The sequence below is a fragment of the Salvelinus fontinalis genome, chromosome 33, assembly GCF_029448725.1.
Source record: "Salvelinus fontinalis isolate EN_2023a chromosome 33, ASM2944872v1, whole genome shotgun sequence".
Classification (NCBI taxonomy): domain Eukaryota; kingdom Metazoa; phylum Chordata; class Actinopteri; order Salmoniformes; family Salmonidae; genus Salvelinus; species Salvelinus fontinalis.
In genome coordinates, this window is record NC_074697.1 from 12,704,047 (window position 1) to 12,727,617 (window position 23,571).

The 23,571-nt window shown below is 38.9% G+C and overlaps 1 protein-coding gene across 1 annotated transcript in view; it reads left to right on the forward strand.

Annotated features, from left to right (window-relative positions):
- LOC129832524 (uncharacterized) overlaps positions 1-22,040 on the forward strand; it is a 70,288-nt gene extending 48,248 nt beyond the window's left edge. The window contains 6 exon segments of the mRNA XM_055896644.1: positions 5,452-5,535; positions 5,805-5,920; positions 19,782-19,961; positions 21,811-21,854; positions 21,856-21,886; positions 21,888-22,040. Coding sequence (XP_055752619.1) covers positions 5,452-5,535; positions 5,805-5,920; positions 19,782-19,961; positions 21,811-21,854; positions 21,856-21,886; positions 21,888-22,040 — 608 coding nt within the window.
- Positions 22,041-23,571: the final 1,531 nt, after the last annotated feature.

Here is a 23,571-nt window from a genome sequence, read left to right on the forward strand (position 1 = left end):
CTCTACTGTAATCAACTCTGCTCTAATCTATTCTGCTCTACTCTGCTCTACTCTGCTCTACTGTAATATGCTCTGCTCTACTGTAATCTGCTCTACTCTACTCTACTGTAATCAACTCTGCTCTAATCTATTCTGCTCTACTCTTCTCTGCTCTACTGTAATCTACTCTGCTCTACTGTAATCTACTCTACTCTACTGTAATCTACTCTGCTCTACTGTAATCTGCTCTGCTCCACTCTACTGTAATCTACTCTGCTCTACTGTAATCTGCTCTTCTCTGCTCAACTGTACTGTACTCTACTCTACTCTACTCTGCTATATATACACATATACTGTATCACATATACTGTATACTGTATCACATATACTGTTTCACATATACTATATACTGTATCACATATACTGTATACTGTACTCTACTGTAATCTACTCTGCTGTACTGTAATCTACTCTACTCTACTGTAATCTACTCTGTTCTACTCTTCTCTGCTCTACTGTAATCTGCTCTACTCTACTGTAATCTACTATGCTCGACTGTAATCTGCTCTACTATGCTCGACTGTAATCTACTATGCTCTACTCTGCTCTACTGTAATCTACTCTGCTCTACTGTAATCTACTCTACTATACTCTACTGTACTCACATCTACTGTATCACATACTGCTCTACTGTAATCTACTCTACTATACTGTATCTACTCTGCTCTACATATACTGTAATCTACTCTACTCTACTGTATCACTCTGCTCTACTCTACTGTATCACTCTGCTCTACTGTAATCTGCTCTGCTCTACTCTAATGTAATCTACTCTGCTCTACTGTAATCTACTCTGCTCTGCTCTACTCTACTGTAATCTACTCTGCTCTGCTCTACTCTACTGTAATCTACTATGCTCGACTGTAATCTGCTCTACTATGCTCGACTGTAATCTACTCTGCTCTACTCTGCTCTACTGTAATCTACTCTGCTCTACTGTAATCTACTCTGCTCTACTCTACTGTACTCTGCTCTGCTCTACTCTACTGTAATCTACTCTGCTCTACTGTAATCTACTCTGCTTTACTGTAATCTACTCTACTCTACTGTAATCTACTATGCTCAACTGTAATCTACTCTGCTCTACTCTACTCTACTCTGCTATATATACACATATACTGTATCACATATACTGTATCACATATACTGTATACTGTATCACATATACTGTATCACATATACTGTGTCACATATACTGTATACTGTATCACATATACTATATCACATATACTGTATCACATATACTGAATCACATATACTGTATACTGTATCACATATACTGTATCACATATACTGTATCACATATACTGTATACTGTATCACATATACTGTATCACATATACTGTATCACATATACTGTATACTGTATCACATATACTGTATCACATATACTGTATACTGTATCACATATACTGTATCACATATACTGTATCACATATACTGTATACTGTATCACATATACTATATCACATATACTGTATCACATATACTGTACCACATATACTGTATCACATATACTGTATCACATATACTGTATACTGTATCACATATACTGTACCACATATACTGTATCACATATACTGTATACTGTATCACATATACTGTATCACATATACTGTATCACATATACTGTATACTGTATCACATATACTGTATCACATATACTGTATCACATATACTGTATACTGTATCACATATACTGTATCACATATACTGTATACTGTATCACATATACTGTATCACATATACTGTATCACATATACTGTATACTGTATCACATATACTATATCACATATACTGTATCACATATACTGTATCACATATACTGTATACTGTATCACATATACTGTATCACATATACTGTATACTGTATCACATATTCTGTATCACATATACTGTATCACATATACTGTATACTGTATCACATATACTGTATCACATATACTGTATCACATATACTGTATACTGTATCACATATTCTGTATCACATATACTGTATCACATATACTGTATCACATATACTGTATACTGTATCACATATACTGTATACTGTATCACATATACTGTACCACATATACTGTATCACATATACTGTATCACATATACTGTATACTGTATCACATATACTGTATCACATATACTGTATCACATATACTGTATCACATATACTGTATCACATATACTGTATCACATATACTGTACCACATATACTGTATCACATATACTGTATCCTGTATCACATATACTGTATCACATATACTGTATCACATATACTGTATACTGTATCACATATAGTATCACAGTCGATACGTATACTATATCACATATACTGTATCACATATACTGTTCACCACTCTACAAATTATACTGTATCACATATACTATAGTTTATGGCACATGTACTTAGGACATCTACTTTGTGCATGACACAAGTAATTGTTATACTGTATACTGTATCACATATACTGTATCACATATACTGTATCACATATACTGTATACTGTATCACATATACTGTATCACATATACTGTATCACATATACTGTATACTGTATCACATATACTGTATCACATATACTGAATACTGTATCACATATTCTGTATCACATATACTGTATCACATATACTGTATACTGTATCACATATACTATATCACATATACTGTATCACATATACTGTATCACATATACTGTATACTGTATCACATATACTGTATCACATATACTGTATACTGTATCACATATACTGTATCACATATACTGTATCACATATACTGTATACTGTATCACATATACTGTATCACATATACTGTATCACATATACTGTATACTGTATCACATATACTGTATCACATATACTGTATCACATATACTGTATACTGTATCACATATACTGTATCACATATACTGTATCACATATACTGTATACTGTATCACATATACTGTATCACATATACTGTATACTGTATCACATATACTGTATCACATATACTGTATCACATATACTGTATACTGTATCACATATACTGTATCACATATACTGTATCACATATACTGTATCACATATACTGTATACTGTATCACATATACTGTATCACATATACTGTATACTGTATCACATATACTGTATCACATATACTGTATCACATATACTGTATACTGTATCACATATACTGTATCACATATACTGTATCACATATACTGTATACTGTATCACATATACTGTATCACATATACTGTATCACATATACTGTATCACATATACTGTATACTGTATCACATATACTGTATACTGTATCACATATACTGAACCACATATACTGTATCACCTATACTGTATCACATATACTGTATATTGTATCACATATACTGTACCACATATACTGTATCACATATACTGTACCACATATACTGTATCACATATACTTTATCACATATACTGTATACATATACTGTTTCACATATACTATATACTGTATCACATATACTGTATACATATACTGTTTCACATATACTGTATACTGTATCACATACAGTTGAAGTCGGAAGTTTACATACACTTAGGTTGGAGTCATTAAAACTCGTTTTTCAACCACTCTACAAATTTCTTGTTAACAAACTATAGTTTTGGCAAGTCAGTTAGGACATCTACTTTGTGCATGACACAAGTCATTTTTCCAACAATTGTTTACAGATTATTTCACTTATAATTCACTGTATCACAATTCCAGTGGGTCAGAAGTTTACATACACTAAGTTGACTGTGCCTTTAAACAGCTTGGAAAATTCCAGAAAATTATGTATTTTACCTTCAAACTCAGTGCCTCTTTGCTTGACATCATGGGAAAATGAAAAGAAATCAGCCAAGACCTCAGAATTAAATTGTAGACCTCCACAAGTCTGGTTCATCCTTGGGAGCAATTTCCAAACGCCTGAAGGTACCACGTTCATCTGTACAAACAATAGTACGCAAGTATAAACACCATGGGACCACGCAGCCGTCATACCGCTCAGGAAGGAGACGCGTTCTGTCTCCTAGAGATGAACGTACTTTGGTGCGAAAAGTGCAAATCAATCCCAGAACAACAGCAAAGGACCTTGTGAAGATGCTGGAGGAAACAGATACAAAAGTATCTATATCCACAGTAAAACGAGTCCTATATCGACATAACCTGAAAGGCCGCTCAGCAAGGAAGAAGCCACTGCTCCAAAACCGCCATAAAAAAAGCCAGACTACGGATTGCAACTGCACATGGGGACAAAGATCGTACTTTTTGGAGAAATGTCCTCTGGTCTGATGAAACAAAAATATAACTGTTTGGCCATATGACCATCGTTATGTTTGGAGGAAAAAGCGGGAGGCTTGCAAGCCGAAGAACACCATCCCAACCGTGAAGCACAGGGGTGGCAGCATCATGTTGTGGGGGTGCTTTGCTGCAGGAGGGACTGGTGCACTTCACAAAATAGATGGCATCATGAGGCAGGAAAATTTGGTGGATATATTGAAGCAACATCTCAAGACATCAGTCAGGAAGTTAAAGCTTGGTCGCAAATGGGTCTTCCAAATGGACAATGACCCCAAGCATACTTCCAAAGTTGTGGCAAAATGGCTTAAGGACAACGAAGTCAAGGTATTGGAGTGGCCATCACAAAGCCCTGACCTCAATCCTATAGAAAATTTGTGGGCAGAACTGAAAAAGCGTGTGCGAGCAAGGAGGCCTACAAACCTGACTCAGTTACACCAGCTTTGTCAGGAGGAATGGGCCAAAATTCACCCAATTTATTGTGGGAAGCTTGTGGAAGGCTACCCGAAACGTTTGACCCAGGTTAAACAATTTAAAGGCAATGCTACCAAATACTAACTGAGTGTATGTAAACTTCTGACCCACTGGGAATGTGATGAAAGAAATAAAAGCTGAAATAAATCATTCTCTCTATTATTATTCTGACATTTCACATTCTTAAAATAAAGTGGTGATCCAAACTGAATTTTTACTAGGATTAAATGTCAGGAATTGTGAAAAACTGAGTTTAAATGTATTTGGCTTAGTGTAAGTATCTAAGTATGTAAATGTGTGTCTGTGTCTGTGTCTGTGTGTGTCTGTGTCTGTGTGTGTCTGTGTCTGTGTCTGTGTCTGTGTGTGTGTGTGTCTGTGTGTGTGTGTCTGTGTGTGTGTGTCTGTGTGTGGCTGTGTGTGTGTGTGTGTCTGTGTCTGTGTCTGTGTGTGTGTCTGTGTGTGTGTGTCTGTGTGTGTGTGTGTGTGGCTGTGTGTGTCTGTGTGTGTCTGTGTGTGTGTGTGTGTGTGTGTGTGTGTGTTTGTGTGTGTGTCTGTGTGTGTGTGTGTGTGTCTCTATGTGTGTGTGTGTGTCTGTGTCTGTGTCTGTGTCTGTGTCTGTGTGTGTGTGTGTCCAGCAGAGTTCCCCACTCCAAAGACAGAGTTGGTGCAGAGATTCCAGGTGCTGTATCTGGGTATGATACCAGTAGACAGACCTATAGGTGAGACACACACACACACACACACACACACACACACACACACACACACACACACACACACACACACACACACACACACACACACACACACACACACACACACACACACACACACACACACACACACACACACACACACACACACACACACACACACACACACACACACACACACACATACACACATACGCACACTAACTGTGTGTAATCTGAGGTAGTTAGTGAGTGATCCTGACCCCTGACCCCTGACCCCTGCCCTGTGACCCTAGGTATGGACATAGTGAACGGGGCGATAGACAGTCTGATTGGTTCTTCCAGTAGAGAGGAGTGGAACGCTGTTAACCTCAACGTGGCTGATGCAACCCTCATTATCAGCAACCACCAGGTAACACTATATACACCTCTACCCTCATTATCAACAACCACCACTATATACACTATATACACCTCTACCCTCATTATCAACAACCACCACTATATACACTATATACACCTCTACCCTCATTATCAACAACCACCACTATATACACTATATACACCTCTACCCTCATTATCAACAACCACCACTATATACACTATATACACCTCTACCCTCATTATCAACAACCACCACTATATACACTATATACACCTCTACCCTCATTATCAACAACCACCACTATATACACCTCTACCCTCATTATCAACAACCACCACTATATACACTATATACACCTCTACCCTCATTATCAACAACCACCACTATATACACTATATACACCTCTACCCTCATTATCAACAACCACCACTATATACACTATATACACCTCTACCCTCATTATCAACAACCACCACTATATACACTATATACACCTCTACCCTCATTATCAACAACCACCACTATATACACTATATACACCTCTACCCTCATTATCAACAACCACCACTATATACACTATATACACCTCTACCCTCATTATCAACAACCACCACTATATACACTATATACACCTCTACCCTCATTATCAACAACCACCACTATATACACTATATACACCTCTACCCTCATTATCAACAACCACCACTATATACACTATATACACCTCTACCCTCATTATCAACAACCACCACTATATACACTATATACACCTCTACCCTCATTATCAACAACCACCACTATATACACCTCTACCCTCATTATCAACAACCACCAGGTAACACTATCTACACCTCTACCCTCATTATCAACAACCACCACTATATACACTATATACACCTCTACCCTCATTATCAGCAACCACCAGGTAACACTATCTACACCTCTACCCTCATTATCAACAACCACCACTATATACACTATATACACCTCTACCCTCATTATCAGCAACCACCATATATACACTATATACACCTCTACCCTCATTATCAACAACCACCACTATATACACTATATACACCTCTACCCTCATTATCAGCAACCACCACTATATACACTATATACACCTCTACCCTCATTATCAACAACCACCACTATATACACTATATACACCTCTACCCTCATTATCAACAACCACCACTATATACACCTCTACCCTCATTATCAACAACCACCACTATATACACCTCTACCCTCATTATCAGCAACCACCACTATATACACCTCTACCCTCATTATCAACAACCACCACTATATACACCTCTACCCTCATTATCAACAACCACCACTATATACACTATATACACCTCTACCCTCATTATCAACAACCACCACTATATACACTATATACACCTCTACCCTCATTATCAACAACCACCACTATATACACTATATACACCTCTACCCTCATTATCAACAACCACCACTATATACACCTCTACCCTCATTATCAACAACCACCACTATATACACCTCTACCCTCATTATCAACAACCACCACTATATACACTATATACACCTCTACCCTCATTATCAACAACCACCACTATATACACTATATACACCTCTACCCTCATTATCAACAACCACCACTATATACACTATATACACCTCTACCCTCATTATCAACAACCACCACTATATACACTATATACACCTCTACCCTCATTATCAACAACCACCACTATATACACTATATACACCTCTACCCTCATTATCAACAACCACCACTATATACACTATATACACCTCTACCCTCATTATCAACAACCACCACTATATACACCTCTACCCTCATTATCAACAACCACCACTATATACACTATATACACCTCTACCCTCATTATCAACAACCACCACTATATACACCTCTACCCTCATTATCAACAACCACCACTAACACTATATACACCTCTACCCTCATTATCAACAACCACCACTATATACACTATATACACCTCTACCCTCATTATCAACAACCACCACTATATACACTATATACACCTCTACCCTCATTATCAACAACCACCACTATATACACTATATACACCTCTACCCTCATTATCAACAACCACCACTATATACACTATATACACCTCTACCCTCATTATCAACAACCACCACTATATACACTATATACACCTCTACCCTCATTATCAACAACCACCACTATATACACTATATACACCTCTACCCTCATTATCAACAACCACCACTATATACACTATATACACCTCTACCCTCATTATCAACAACCACCACTATATACACTATATACACCTCTACCCTCATTATCAACAACCACCACTATATACACTATATACACCTCTACCCTCATTATCAACAACCACCACTATATACACTATATACACCTCTACCCTCATTATCAACAACCACCACTATATACACTATATACACCTCTACCCTCATTATCAACAACCACCACTATATACACTATATACACCTCTACCCTCATTATCAACAACCACCACTATATACACTATATACACCTCTACCCTCATTATCAACAACCACCACTATATACACTATATACACCTCTACCCTCATTATCAACAACCACCACTATATACACCTCTACCCTCATTATCAACAACCACCACTATATACACTATATACACCTCTACCCTCATTATCAACAACCACCACTATATACACTATATACACCTCTACCCTCATTATCAACAACCACCACTATATACACTATATACACCTCTACCCTCATTATCAACAACCACCACTATATACACTATATACACCTCTACCCTCATTATCAACAACCACCACTATATACACTATATACACCTCTACCCTCATTATCAACAACCACCACTATATACACCTCTACCCTCATTATCAACAACCACCACTATATACACTATATACACCTCTACCCTCATTATCAGCAACCACCACTATATACACCTCTACCCTCATTATCAGCAACCACCAGGTAACGCTATATACACCTCTACCCTCATTATCAACAACCACCACTATATACACTATATACACCTCTACCCTCATTATCAACAACCACCACTATATACACTATATACACCTCTACCCTCATTATCAACAACCACCACTATATACACTATATACACCTCTACCCTCATTATCAACAACCACCACTATATACACTATATACACCTCTACCCTCATTATCAACAACCACCACTATATACACTATATACACCTCTACCCTCATTATCAACAACCACCACTATATACACTATATACACCTCTACCCTCATTATCAACAACCACCACTATATACACTATATACACCTCTACCCTCATTATCAACAACCACCACTATATACACTATATACACCTCTACCCTCATTATCAACAACCACCACTATATACACTATATACACCTCTACCCTCATTATCAACAACCACCACTATATACACTATATACACCTCTACCCTCATTATCAACAACCACCACTATATACACTATATACACCTCTACCCTCATTATCAACAACCACCACTATATACACTATATACACCTCTACCCTCATTATCAACAACCACCACTATATACACTATATACACCTCTACCCTCATTATCAACAACCACCACTATATACACTATATACACCTCTACCCTCATTATCAACAACCACCACTATATACACTATATACACCTCTACCCTCATTATCAACAACCACCACTATATACACTATATACACCTCTACCCTCATTATCAACAACCACCACTATACCTATTACACCTCTACCCTCATTATCAACAACCACCACTATATACACTATATACACCTCTACCCTCATTATCAACAACCACCACTATATACACTATATACACCTCTACCCTCATTATCAACAACCACCACTATATACACTATATACACCTCTACCCTCATTATCAACAACCACCACTATATACACTATATACACCTCTACCCTCATTATCAACAACCACCACTATATACACTATATACACCTCTACCCTCATTATCAACAACCACCACTATATACACTATATACACCTCTACCCTCATTATCAACAACCACCACTATATACACTATATACACCTCTACCCTCATTATCAACAACCACCACTATATACACTATATACACCTCTACCCTCATTATCAACAACCACCAGGTAACACTATATACACCTCTACCCTCATTATCAGCAACCACCAGGTAACGCTATCTACACCTCTACCCTCATTATCAACAACCACCACTATATACACTATATACACCTCTACCCTCATTATCAACAACCACCACTATATACACTATATACACCTCTACCCTCATTATCAACAACCACCACTATATACACTATATACACCTCTACCCTCATTATCAACAACCACCACTATATACACTATATACACCTCTACCCTCATTATCAACAACCACCACTATATACACTATATACACCTCTACCCTCATTATCAACAACCACCACTATATACACTATATACACCTCTACCCTCATTATCAACAACCACCACTATATACACTATATACACCTCTACCCTCATTATCAACAACCACCACTTATACACTATATACACCTCTACCCTCATTATCAACAACCACCACTATATACACTATATACACCTCTACCCTCATTATCAACAACCACCACTTATCACTATATACACCTCTACCCTCATTATCAACAACCACCACTAATCACTATATACACCTCTACCCTCATTATCAACAACCACCACTATATACACTATATACACCTCTACCCTCATTATCAACAACCACCACTATATACACTATATACACCTCTACCCTCATTATCAACAACCACCACTATATACACTATATACACCTCTACCCTCATTATCAACAACCACTATATACACTATATACACCTCTACCCTCATTATCAACAACCACCACTATATACACTATATACACCTCTACCCTCATTATCAACAACCACCACTATATACACTATATACACCTCTACCCTCATTATCAACAACCACCACTATATACACTATATACACCTCTACCCTCATTATCAACAACCACCACTATATACACTATATACACCTCTACCCTCATTATCAACAACCACCACTATATACACCTCTACCCTCATTATCAACAACCACCACTATATACACTATATACACCTCTACCCTCATTATCAACAACCACCACTATATACACTATATACACCTCTACCCTCATTATCAACAACCACCACTATATACACTATATACACCTCTACCCTCATTATCAACAACCACCACTATATACACTATATACACCTCTACCCTCATTATCAACAACCACCACTATATACACTATATACACCTCTACCCTCATTATCAACAACCACCACTATATACACTATATACACCTCTACCCTCATTATCAACAACCACCACTATATACACTATATACACCTCTACCCTCATTATCAACAACCACCACTATATACACTATATACACCTCTACCCTCATTATCAACAACCACCACTATATACACTATATACACCTCTACCCTCATTATCAACAACCACCACTAACCTATTACACCTCTACCCTCATTATCAACAACCACCACTACCTATATACACCTCTACCCTCATTATCAACAACCACCACTATATACACTATATACACCTCTACCCTCATTATCAACAACCACCACTATATACACTATATACACCTCTACCCTCATTATCAACAACCACCACTATATACACTATATACACCTCTACCCTCATTATCAACAACCACCAGGTAACACTATATACACCTCTACCCTCATTATCAACAACCACCACTATATACACTATATACACCTCTACCCTCATTATCAACAACCACCACTATATACACTATATACACCTCTACCCTCATTATCAACAACCACCACTATATACACTATATACACCTCTACCCTCATTATCAACAACCACCACTATATACACTATATACACCTCTACCCTCATTATCAACAACCACTATATACACTATATACACCTCTACCCCCATTATCAACAACCACCACTATATACACTATATACACCTCTACCCTCATTATCAACAACCACCACTATATACACTATATACACCTCTACCCTCATTATCAACAACCACCACTATATACACTATATACACCTCTACCCTCATTATCAACAACCACCACTATATACACTATATACACCTCTACCCTCATTATCAACAACCACCACTATATACACTATATACACCTCTACCCTCATTATCAACAACCACCACTATATACACTATATACACCTCTACCCTCATTATCAACAACCACCACTATATACACTATATACACCTCTACCCTCATTATCAACAACCACCACTATATACACTATATACACCTCTACCCTCATTATCAACAACCACCACTATATACACTATATACACCTCTACCCTCATTATCAACAACCACCACTATATACACTATATACACCTCTACCCTCATTATCAACAACCACCCACTATATACACCTCTACCCTCATTATCAACAACCACCACTATATACACCTCTACCCTCATTATCAACAACCACCACTATATACACTATATACACCTCTACCCTCATTATCAACAACCACCACTATATACACTATATACACCTCTACCCTCATTATCAACAACCACCACTATATACACTATATACACCTCTACCCTCATTATCAACAACCACCACTATATACACCTCTACCCTCATTATCAACAACCACCACTATATACACTATATACACCTCTACCCTCATTATCAACAACCACCACTATATACACCTCTACCCTCATTATCAACAACCACCACTATATACACTATATACACCTCTACCCTCATTATCAACAACCACCACTATATACACTATATACACCTCTACCCTCATTATCAACAACCACCACTATATACACTATATACACCTCTACCCTCATTATCAACAACCACCACTATATACACTATATACACCTCTACCCTCATTATCAACAACCACCACTATATACACTATATACACCTCTACCCTCATTATCAACAACCACCAGGTAACACTATATACACCTCTACCCTCATTATCAACAACCACCACTATATACACTATATACACCTCTACCCTCATTATCAACAACCACCACTATATACACTATATACACCTCTACCCTCATTATCAACAACCACCACTATATACACTATATACACCTCTACCCTCATTATCAACAACCACCACTATATACACTATATACACCTCTACCCTCATTATCAACAACCACCACTATATACACTATATACACCTCTACCCTCATTATCAACAACCACCACTATATACACTATATACACCTCTACCCTCATTATCAACAACCACCACTATATACACTATATACACCTCTACCCTCATTATCAACAACCACCACTATATACACTATATACACCTCTACCCTCATTATCAACAACCACTATATACACTATATACACCTCTACCCTCATTATCAACAACCACCACTATATACACTATATACACCTCTACCCTCATTATCAACAACCACCACTATATACACCTCTACCCTCATTATCAACAACCACCACTATACACACCTCTACCCTCATTATCAACAACCACCACTATATACACTATATACACCTCTACCCTCATTATCAACAACCACCACTATATACACTATATACACCTCTACCCTCATTATCAACAACCACCACTATATACACTATATACACCTCTACCCTCATTATCAACAACCACCACTATATACACCTCTACCCTCATTATCAACAACCACCACTATATACACTATATACACCTCTACCCTCATTATCAACAACCACCACTTATACACTATATACACCTCTACCCTCATTATCAACAACCACCACTATATACACTATATACACCTCTACCCTCATTATCAACAACCACCACTATATACACTATATACACCTCTACCCTCATTATCAACAACCACCACTATATACACCTCTACCCTCATTATCAACAACCACCACTATATACACTATATACACCTCTACCCTCATTATCAACAACCACCACTATATACACTATATACACCTCTACCCTCATTATCAACAACCACCACTATATACACTATATACACCTCTACCCTCATTATCAACAACCACCACTATATACACTATATACACCTCTACCCTCATTATCAACAACCACCACTATATACACTATATACACCTCTACCCTCATTATCAACAACCACCACTATATACACTATATACACCTCTACCCTCATTATCAACAACCACCACTATATACACTATATACACCTCTACCCTCATTATCAACAACCACCACTATATACACTATATACACCTCTACCCTCATTATCAACAACCACCACTATATACACTATATACACCTCTACCCTCATTATCAACAACCACCACTATATACACCTCTACCCTCATTATCAACAACCACCACTTATACACTATATACACCTCTACCCTCATTATCAACAACCACCACTATATACACTATATACACCTCTACCCTCATTATCAACAACCACCACTATATACACTATATACACCTCTACCCTCATTATCAACAACCACCACTATATACACTATATACACCTCTACCCTCATTATCAACAACCACCACTATATACACCTCTACCCTCATTATCAACAACCACCACTATATACACTATATACACCTCTACCCTCATTATCAACAACCACCACTATATACACTATATACACCTCTACCCTCATTATCAACAACCACCACTATATACACTATATACACCTCTACCCTCATTATCAACAACCACCACTATATACACTATATACACCTCTACCCTCATTATCAACAACCACCACTATATACACCTCTACCCTCATTATCAACAACCACCACTTATACACTATATACACCTCTACCCTCATTATCAACAACCACCACTATATACACTATATACACCTCTACCCTCATTATCAACAACCACCACTATATACACTATATACACCTCTACCCTCATTATCAACAACCACCACTATATACACTATATACACCTCTACCCTCATTATCAACAACCACCACTATATACACTATATACACCTCTACCCTCATTATCAACAACCACCACTATATACACTATATACACCTCTACCCTCATTATCAACAACCACCACTATATACACTATATACACCTCTACCCTCATTATCAACAACCACCACTATATACACTATATACACCTCTACCCTCATTATCAACAACCACCACTATATACACTATATACACCTCTACCCTCATTATCAACAACCACCACTATATACACTATATACACCTCTACCCTCATTATCAACAACCACCACTATATACACTATATACACCTCTACCCTCATTATCAACAACCACCACTATATACACTATATACACCTCTACCCTCATTATCAACAACCACCACTATATACACTATATACACCTCTACCCTCATTATCAACAACCACCACTATATACACTATATACACCTCTACCCTCATTATCAACAACCACCACTATATCACTATATACACCTCTACCCTCATTATCAACAACCACCACTATATACACTATATACACCTCTACCCTCATTATCAACAACCACTATATACACTATATACACCTCTACCCTCATTATCAACAACCACCACTATATACACTATATACACCTCTACCCTCATTATCAACAACCACCACTATATACACTATATACACCTCTACCCTTATTATCAACAACCACCACTATACACTATATACACCTCTACCCTCATTATCAACAACCACCACTATATACACTATATACACCTCTACCCTCATTATCAACAACCACCACTATATACACTATATACACCTCTACCCTCATTATCAACAACCACCACTATATACACTATATACACCTCTACCCTCATTATCAACAACCACCACTATATACACTATATACACCTCTACCCTCATTATCAACAACCACCACTATATACACTATATACACCTCTACCCTCATTATCAACAACCACCACTATATACACTATATACACCTCTACCCTCATTATCAACAACCACCACTATATACACTATATACACCTCTACCCTCATTATCAACAACCACCACTATATACACTATATACACCTCTACCCTCATTATCAACAACCACCACTATATACACTATATACACCTCTACCCTCATTATCAACAACCACCACTATATACACTATATACACCTCTACCCTCATTATCAACAACCACCACTTATACACTATATACACCTCTACCCTCATTATCAACAACCACCACTATATACACTATATACACCTCTACCCTCATTATCAACAACCACCACTATATACACTATATACACCTCTACCCTCATTATCAACAACCACCACTATATACACTATATACACCTCTACCCTCATTATCAACAACCACCACTATATACACTATATACACCTCTACCCTCATTATCAACAACCACCACTATATACACCTCTACCCTCATTATCAACAACCACCACTATATACACTATATACACCTCTACCCTCATTATCAACAACCACCACTATATACACTATATACACCTCTACCCTCATTATCAACAACCACCACTATATACACTATATACACCTCTACCCTCATTATCAACAACCACCACTATATACACTATATACACCTCTACCCTCATTATCAACAACCACCACTATATACACCTCTACCCTCATTATCAACAACCACCACTATATACACTATATACACCTCTACCCTCATTATCAACAACCACCACTATATACACTATATACACCTCTACCCTCATTATCAACAACCACCACTATATACACTATATACACCTCTACCCTCATTATCAACAACCACCACTATATACACTATATACACCTCTACCCTCATTATCAACAACCACCACTATATACACTATATACACCTCTACCCTCATTATCAACAACCACCACTATATACACTATATACACCTCTACCCTCATTATCAACAACCACCACTATATACACTATATACACCTCTACCCTCATTATCAACAACCACCACTATATACACTATATACACCTCTACCCTCATTATCAACAACCACCACTATATACACTATATACACCTCTACCCTCATTATCAACAACCACCACTATATACACTATATACACCTCTACCCTCATTATCAACAACCACCACTATATACACTATATACACCTCTACCCTCATTATCAACAACCACCACTATATACACTATATACACCTCTACCCTCATTATCAACAACCACCACTATATACACTATATACACCTCTACCCTCATTATCAACAACCACCACTATATACACTATATACACCTCTACCCTCATTATCAACAACCACCACTATATACACTATATACACCTCTACCCTCATTATCAACAACCACCACTATATACACTATATACACCTCTACCCTCATTATCAACAACCACCACTATATACACTATATACACCTCTACCCTCATTATCAACAACCACCACTATATACACTATATACACCTCTACCCTCATTATCAACAACCACCACTATATACACTATATACACCTCTACCCTCATTATCAACAACCACCTCTATACACTATATACACCTCTACCCTCATTATCAACAACCACCACTATATACACTATATACACCTCTACCCTCATTATCAACAACCACCACTATATACACTATATACACCTCTACCCTCATTATCAACAACCACCACTATATACACTATATACACCTCTACCCTCATTATCAACAACCACCACTATATACACTATATACACCTCTACCCTCATTATCAACAACCACCACTATATACACTATATACACCTCTACCCTCATTATCAACAACCACCACTATATACACTATATACACCTCTACCCTCATTATCAACAACCACCACTATATACACTATATACACCTCTACCCTCATTATCAACAACCACCACTATATACACTATATACACCTCTACCCTCATTATCAACAACCACCACTATATACACTATATACACCTCTACCCTCATTATCAACAACCACCACTATATACACTATATACACCTCTACCCTCATTATCAACAACCACCACTATATACACTATATACACCTCTACCCTCATTATCAACAACCACCACTATATACACTATATACACCTCTACCCTCATTATCAACAACCACCACTATATACACTATATACACCTCTACCCTCATTATCAACAACCACCACTATACTACACCTCTACCCTCATTATCAACAACCACCACTATATACACTATATACACCTCTACCCTCATTATCAACAACCACCACTATATACACTATATACACCTCTACCCTCATTATCAACAACCACCACTTATAACTATACACCTCTACCCTCATTATCAACAACCACCACTATATACACTATATACACCTCTACCCTCATTATCAACAACCACCACTATATACACTATATACACCTCTACCCTCATTATCAACAACCACCACTATATACACTATATACACCTCTACCCTCATTATCAACAACCACCACTATATACACTATATACACCTCTACCCTCATTATCAACAACCACCACTATATACACTATATACACCTCTACCCTCATTATCAACAACCACCACTATATACACTATATACACCTCTACCCTCATTATCAACAACCACCACTATATACACTATATACACCTCTACCCTCATTATCAACAACCACCACTATTCACTATATACACCTCTACCCTCATTATCAACAACCACCACTATATACACTATATACACCTCTACCCTCATTATCAACAACCACCACTATATACACTATATACACCTCTACCCTCATTATCAACAACCACCACTATATACACTATATACACCTCTACCCTCATTATCAACAACCACCACTATATACACTATATACACCTCTACCCTCATTATCAACAACCACCACTATATACACTATATACACCTCTACCCTCATTATCAACAACCACCACTATATACACTATATACACCTCTACCCTCATTATCAACAACCACCACTATATACACTATATACACCTCTACCCTCATTATCAACAACCACCACTATATACACTATATACACCTCTACCCTCATTATCAACAACCACCACTATATATACTATATACACCTCTACCCTCATTATCAACAACCACCACTATATACACCTCTACCCTCATTATCAACAACCACCACTATATACACCTCTACCCTCATTATCAACAACCACCACTATATACACTATATACACCTCTACCCTCATTATCAACAACCACCACTCTTCACTCTCTCTCTCTCTCTCTCTCTCTCTCTCTCTACTCTCTCTCTCTCTCTCTACTCTCTCTCTCTCTCTCTCTACTCTCTCTTTGTCTCTACTCTCTCTCTCTCTCTCTCTCTCTCTCTCTTTGTCTCTACTCTCTCTCTCTCTCTACTCTCTCTCTCTCTCTCTCTACTCTCTCTCTTTGTCTCTACTCTCTCTCTCTCTCTACTCTCTACTATCTACTCTCTACTCTCTCTGTCTCTGTCTCTGTCTCTCTCTCTCCCTCTCCCTCTCCCTCTCCCTCTCTCTCTCTCTCTGTCTCCCCCCTCTCTCTTTGTCTCTTTCTCTCTGATGACGTTTCATCCTTTGTGTGTGTGTTTGTGTGCTTCCCTGTGTGTGTGTCTCTCAGTCTCTCCCTGTGGAGGAGGAGGTGGAGGAGGAGGAGGAGGAGGAGGAGGAGGAGGAGGAGGAGGTGTTGGTGGAGTGCAGGGTGAGGTTTCTGTCCTTCATGGGGGTAGGGAGGGACATCCACTGCTTTGCCTTCGTCATGGACGGAGGAGGACAACGCTACGAGTGTCACGTGTTCTGGTGTGAACCCAACGCTGGACAGCTCTCTGAGGCCGTACAGGCTGCGTGCATGGTGAGTACACTCTATCATATCTAGATCTATGTACAGGCTGCGTGCATGGTGAGTACACTCTATCATATCTAGATCTATGTACAGGTACACTCTATAATATCTAGATCTATATACAGGCTGCGTGCATGGTGAGTACACTCTATCATATCTAGATCTATATACAGGCTGCGTGCATGGTGAGTACACTCTATAATATCTAGATCTATGTACAGGTACACTCTATCATATCTAGATCTATGTACAGGCTGCGTGCATGGTGAGTACACTCTATCATATCTAGATCTATGTACAGGTACACTCTATCATATCTAGATCTATGTACAGGCTGCGTGCATGGTGAGTACACTCTATCATATCTAGATCTATGTACAGGTACACTCTATAATATCTAGATCTATATACAGGCTGCGTGCATGGTGAGTACACTCTATCATATCTAGATCTATATACAGGTACACTCTATCATATCTAGATCTATATACAGGCTGCGTGCATGGTGAGTACACTCTATCATATCTAGATCTATATACAGGCTGCGTGCATGGTGAGTACACTCTATCATATCTAGATCTATGTACAGGTACACTCTATCATATCTAGATCTATGTACAGGCTGCGTGCATGGTGAGTACACTCTATCATATCTAGATCTATGTACAGGTACACTCTATCATATCTAGATCTATGTACAGGCTGCGTGCATGGTGAGTACACTCTATCATATCTAGATCTATGTACAGGTACACTCTATCATATCTAGATCTATGTACAGGCTGCGTGCATGGTGAGTACACTCTATAATATCTAGATCTATGTACAGGCTGCGTGCATGGTGAGTACACTCTATCATATCTAGATCTATGTACAGGCTGCGTGCATGGTGAGTACACTCTAGAATATCTAGATCTATGTACAGGTACACTCTATCATATCTAGATCTATGTACAGGCTGCATACATGGTGAGTACACTCTATAATATCTAGATCTATGTACAGGCTGCGTGCATGGTGAGTACACTCTATCATATCTAGATCTATGTACAGGCTGCGTGCATGGTGAGTACACTCTATCATATCTAGATCTATGTACAGGCTGCGTGCATGGTGAGTACACTCTATCATATCTAGATCTATGTACAGGCTGCATACATGGTGAGTACACTCTATAATATCTAGATCTATGTACAGGCTGCATGCATGGTGAGTACACTCTATAATATCTAGATCTATGTACAGGATTCATGCATGGTGAGTACACTCTATAATATCTAGATCTATGTACAGGCTGCATGCATGGTGAGTACACTCTATAATATCTAGATCTATGTACAGGATTCATGCATGGTGAGTACACTCTATAATATCTAGATCTATATACAGGCTGCGTGCATGGTGAGTACACTCTATAATATCTAGATCTATGTACAGGCTGCATGCATGGTGAGTACACTCTATAATATCTAGATCTATGTGCAGGCTTCATGCCGGGTGAGTACAGTATGTATCTACTGATCTTTAATGTCTCTCTCTCTCTCTCTGTCTCTTTCTCTCTCTCCGTCTCTCTCTCTCCATCTACGTCTCTCTCTCTCTGTCTCTCTCTCATCTCCGTCTCTCTCTCTCTCTCTCTCTCTCTCTCTCTCTCTCTCTCTCTCTCTCTCTCTCTCTCTCTCTCTCTCTCTCTCCGTCTCTCTCTCTCTCTCCGTCTCTCTCTCCGTCTCTCTCTCTCTCTCCGTCTCTCTCTCTCTCTCCGTATTCTCTCTCTCTCTCTCTCTCTGTCTCTGTCTGTCTCTCTCTCTCTCTCTCTTTCTACGTCTCTCTCTCTCTCCCCACCCATCTCCCTCTTCTCTAGTTAAGGTATCAGAAGTGCCTGTTGGCTCACCCCCCCTCCCGGAGACCCCTCCTGTGACTGTGGCTCCTCCCCCCCTGGGCAGCGGCGGTGGTAACCGCGGTAACGGCGTTGTGGGAGGAGAGTCTGTGTGTCAACGTGTCTCCAGCAGCGTGAAGAGAGGAGTGCTGTCCCTCATCGCCACCCTCAAACAGAAGGGACCGCTGACCCACCGGAGTAACCGCGGAAACTAAACTAACATCGTGACCAGGACCGCGCACCCCGGTAACTACGGAAACAAACAACGCTGCACCTTTGCTAACCGTGGAAATCACTACTCTAGCCCAGTCGAATTATGGCAGCAAAACGTAGACCCCCCCCCCCATCACCTCAACACAGAACTGTCTACCGGCCGTGTTAAACTACGGTGATCACCTCAACACAGAACTGTCTACCGGCCCTGTTAAACTACGGGGATCACCTCAACACAGAACTGTCTACCGGCCCTGTTAAACTACGGTGATCACCTCAACACAGAACTGTCTACCGGCCGTGTTAAACTACGGTGATCACCTCAACACAGAACTGTCTACCGGGCCGTGTTAAACTACGGTGATCACCTCAACACAGAACTGTCTACCGGCCGTGTTAAACTACGGTGATCACCTCAACACAAAGAGAGAGAGCGGAAAATAATCATGTTGGAGTGACCTCTACCCTCTGACCTGGTGACCCTCCCTGTCTGTACCTGTACCTCCAGCATGACCTGGGACACCTGTAGACACACCTGTAGACACACCTGTAGACACAACCTACACAACCTGTAGAGACACCTGTATTGGGGCAGAGAGTTGGGCCAGTAACCAAAGTGTTGCTGGTTTGAATCCCTGAGATGACTAAGTGAAAAATCTGTCTATGTGCCCTTGAGCAAGGCATTTATTTGCTCCTCTAAGTCGCTCTGGACAATCTGCTAAATGACTACACCTGTACACACACCAGTCTACACCTGTACACACACCAGTCTACACCTGTACACACACCAGTCTACACCTGTACACACACCAGTCTACACCTGTTCATATCTACACCTGTCTACACCTGTTCATATCTACACCTGTCTACACCTGTTCATATCTACACCTGTATACACCTGTTCATATCTACACCTGTCTACACCTGTTCGTATCTACACCTGTCTACACCTGTTCATATCTACACCTGTATACACCTGTTCATATCTACACCTGTCTACACCTGTTCGTATCTACACCTGTCTACACCTGTACACACACACCTGTCTACACCTGTTCATATCTACATCTGTATACACCTGTTCATATCTACACCTGTATACACCTGTATACACCTGTTCATATCTACACCTGTATACACCTGTTCATATCTACACCTGTCTACACCTGTTCATATCTACACCTGTATACACCTGTTCATATCTACACCTGTATACACCTGTATACACCTGTTCATATCTACACCTGTATACACCTGTTCATATCTACACCTGTCTACACCTGTTCATATCTACACCTGTATACACCTGTTCATATCTACACCTGTCTACACCTGTTCATATCTACACCTGTATACACCTGTTCATATCTACACCTGTATACACCTGTATACACCTGTTCATATCTACACCTGTATACACCTGTTCATATCTACACCTGTATACACCTGTTCATACAGTGACATGAAGCCTTTGATATGAACATTGAAGTCCAGAACATTCAACTCCACTGCTGGTTTCTCTGTTGAGTTCAA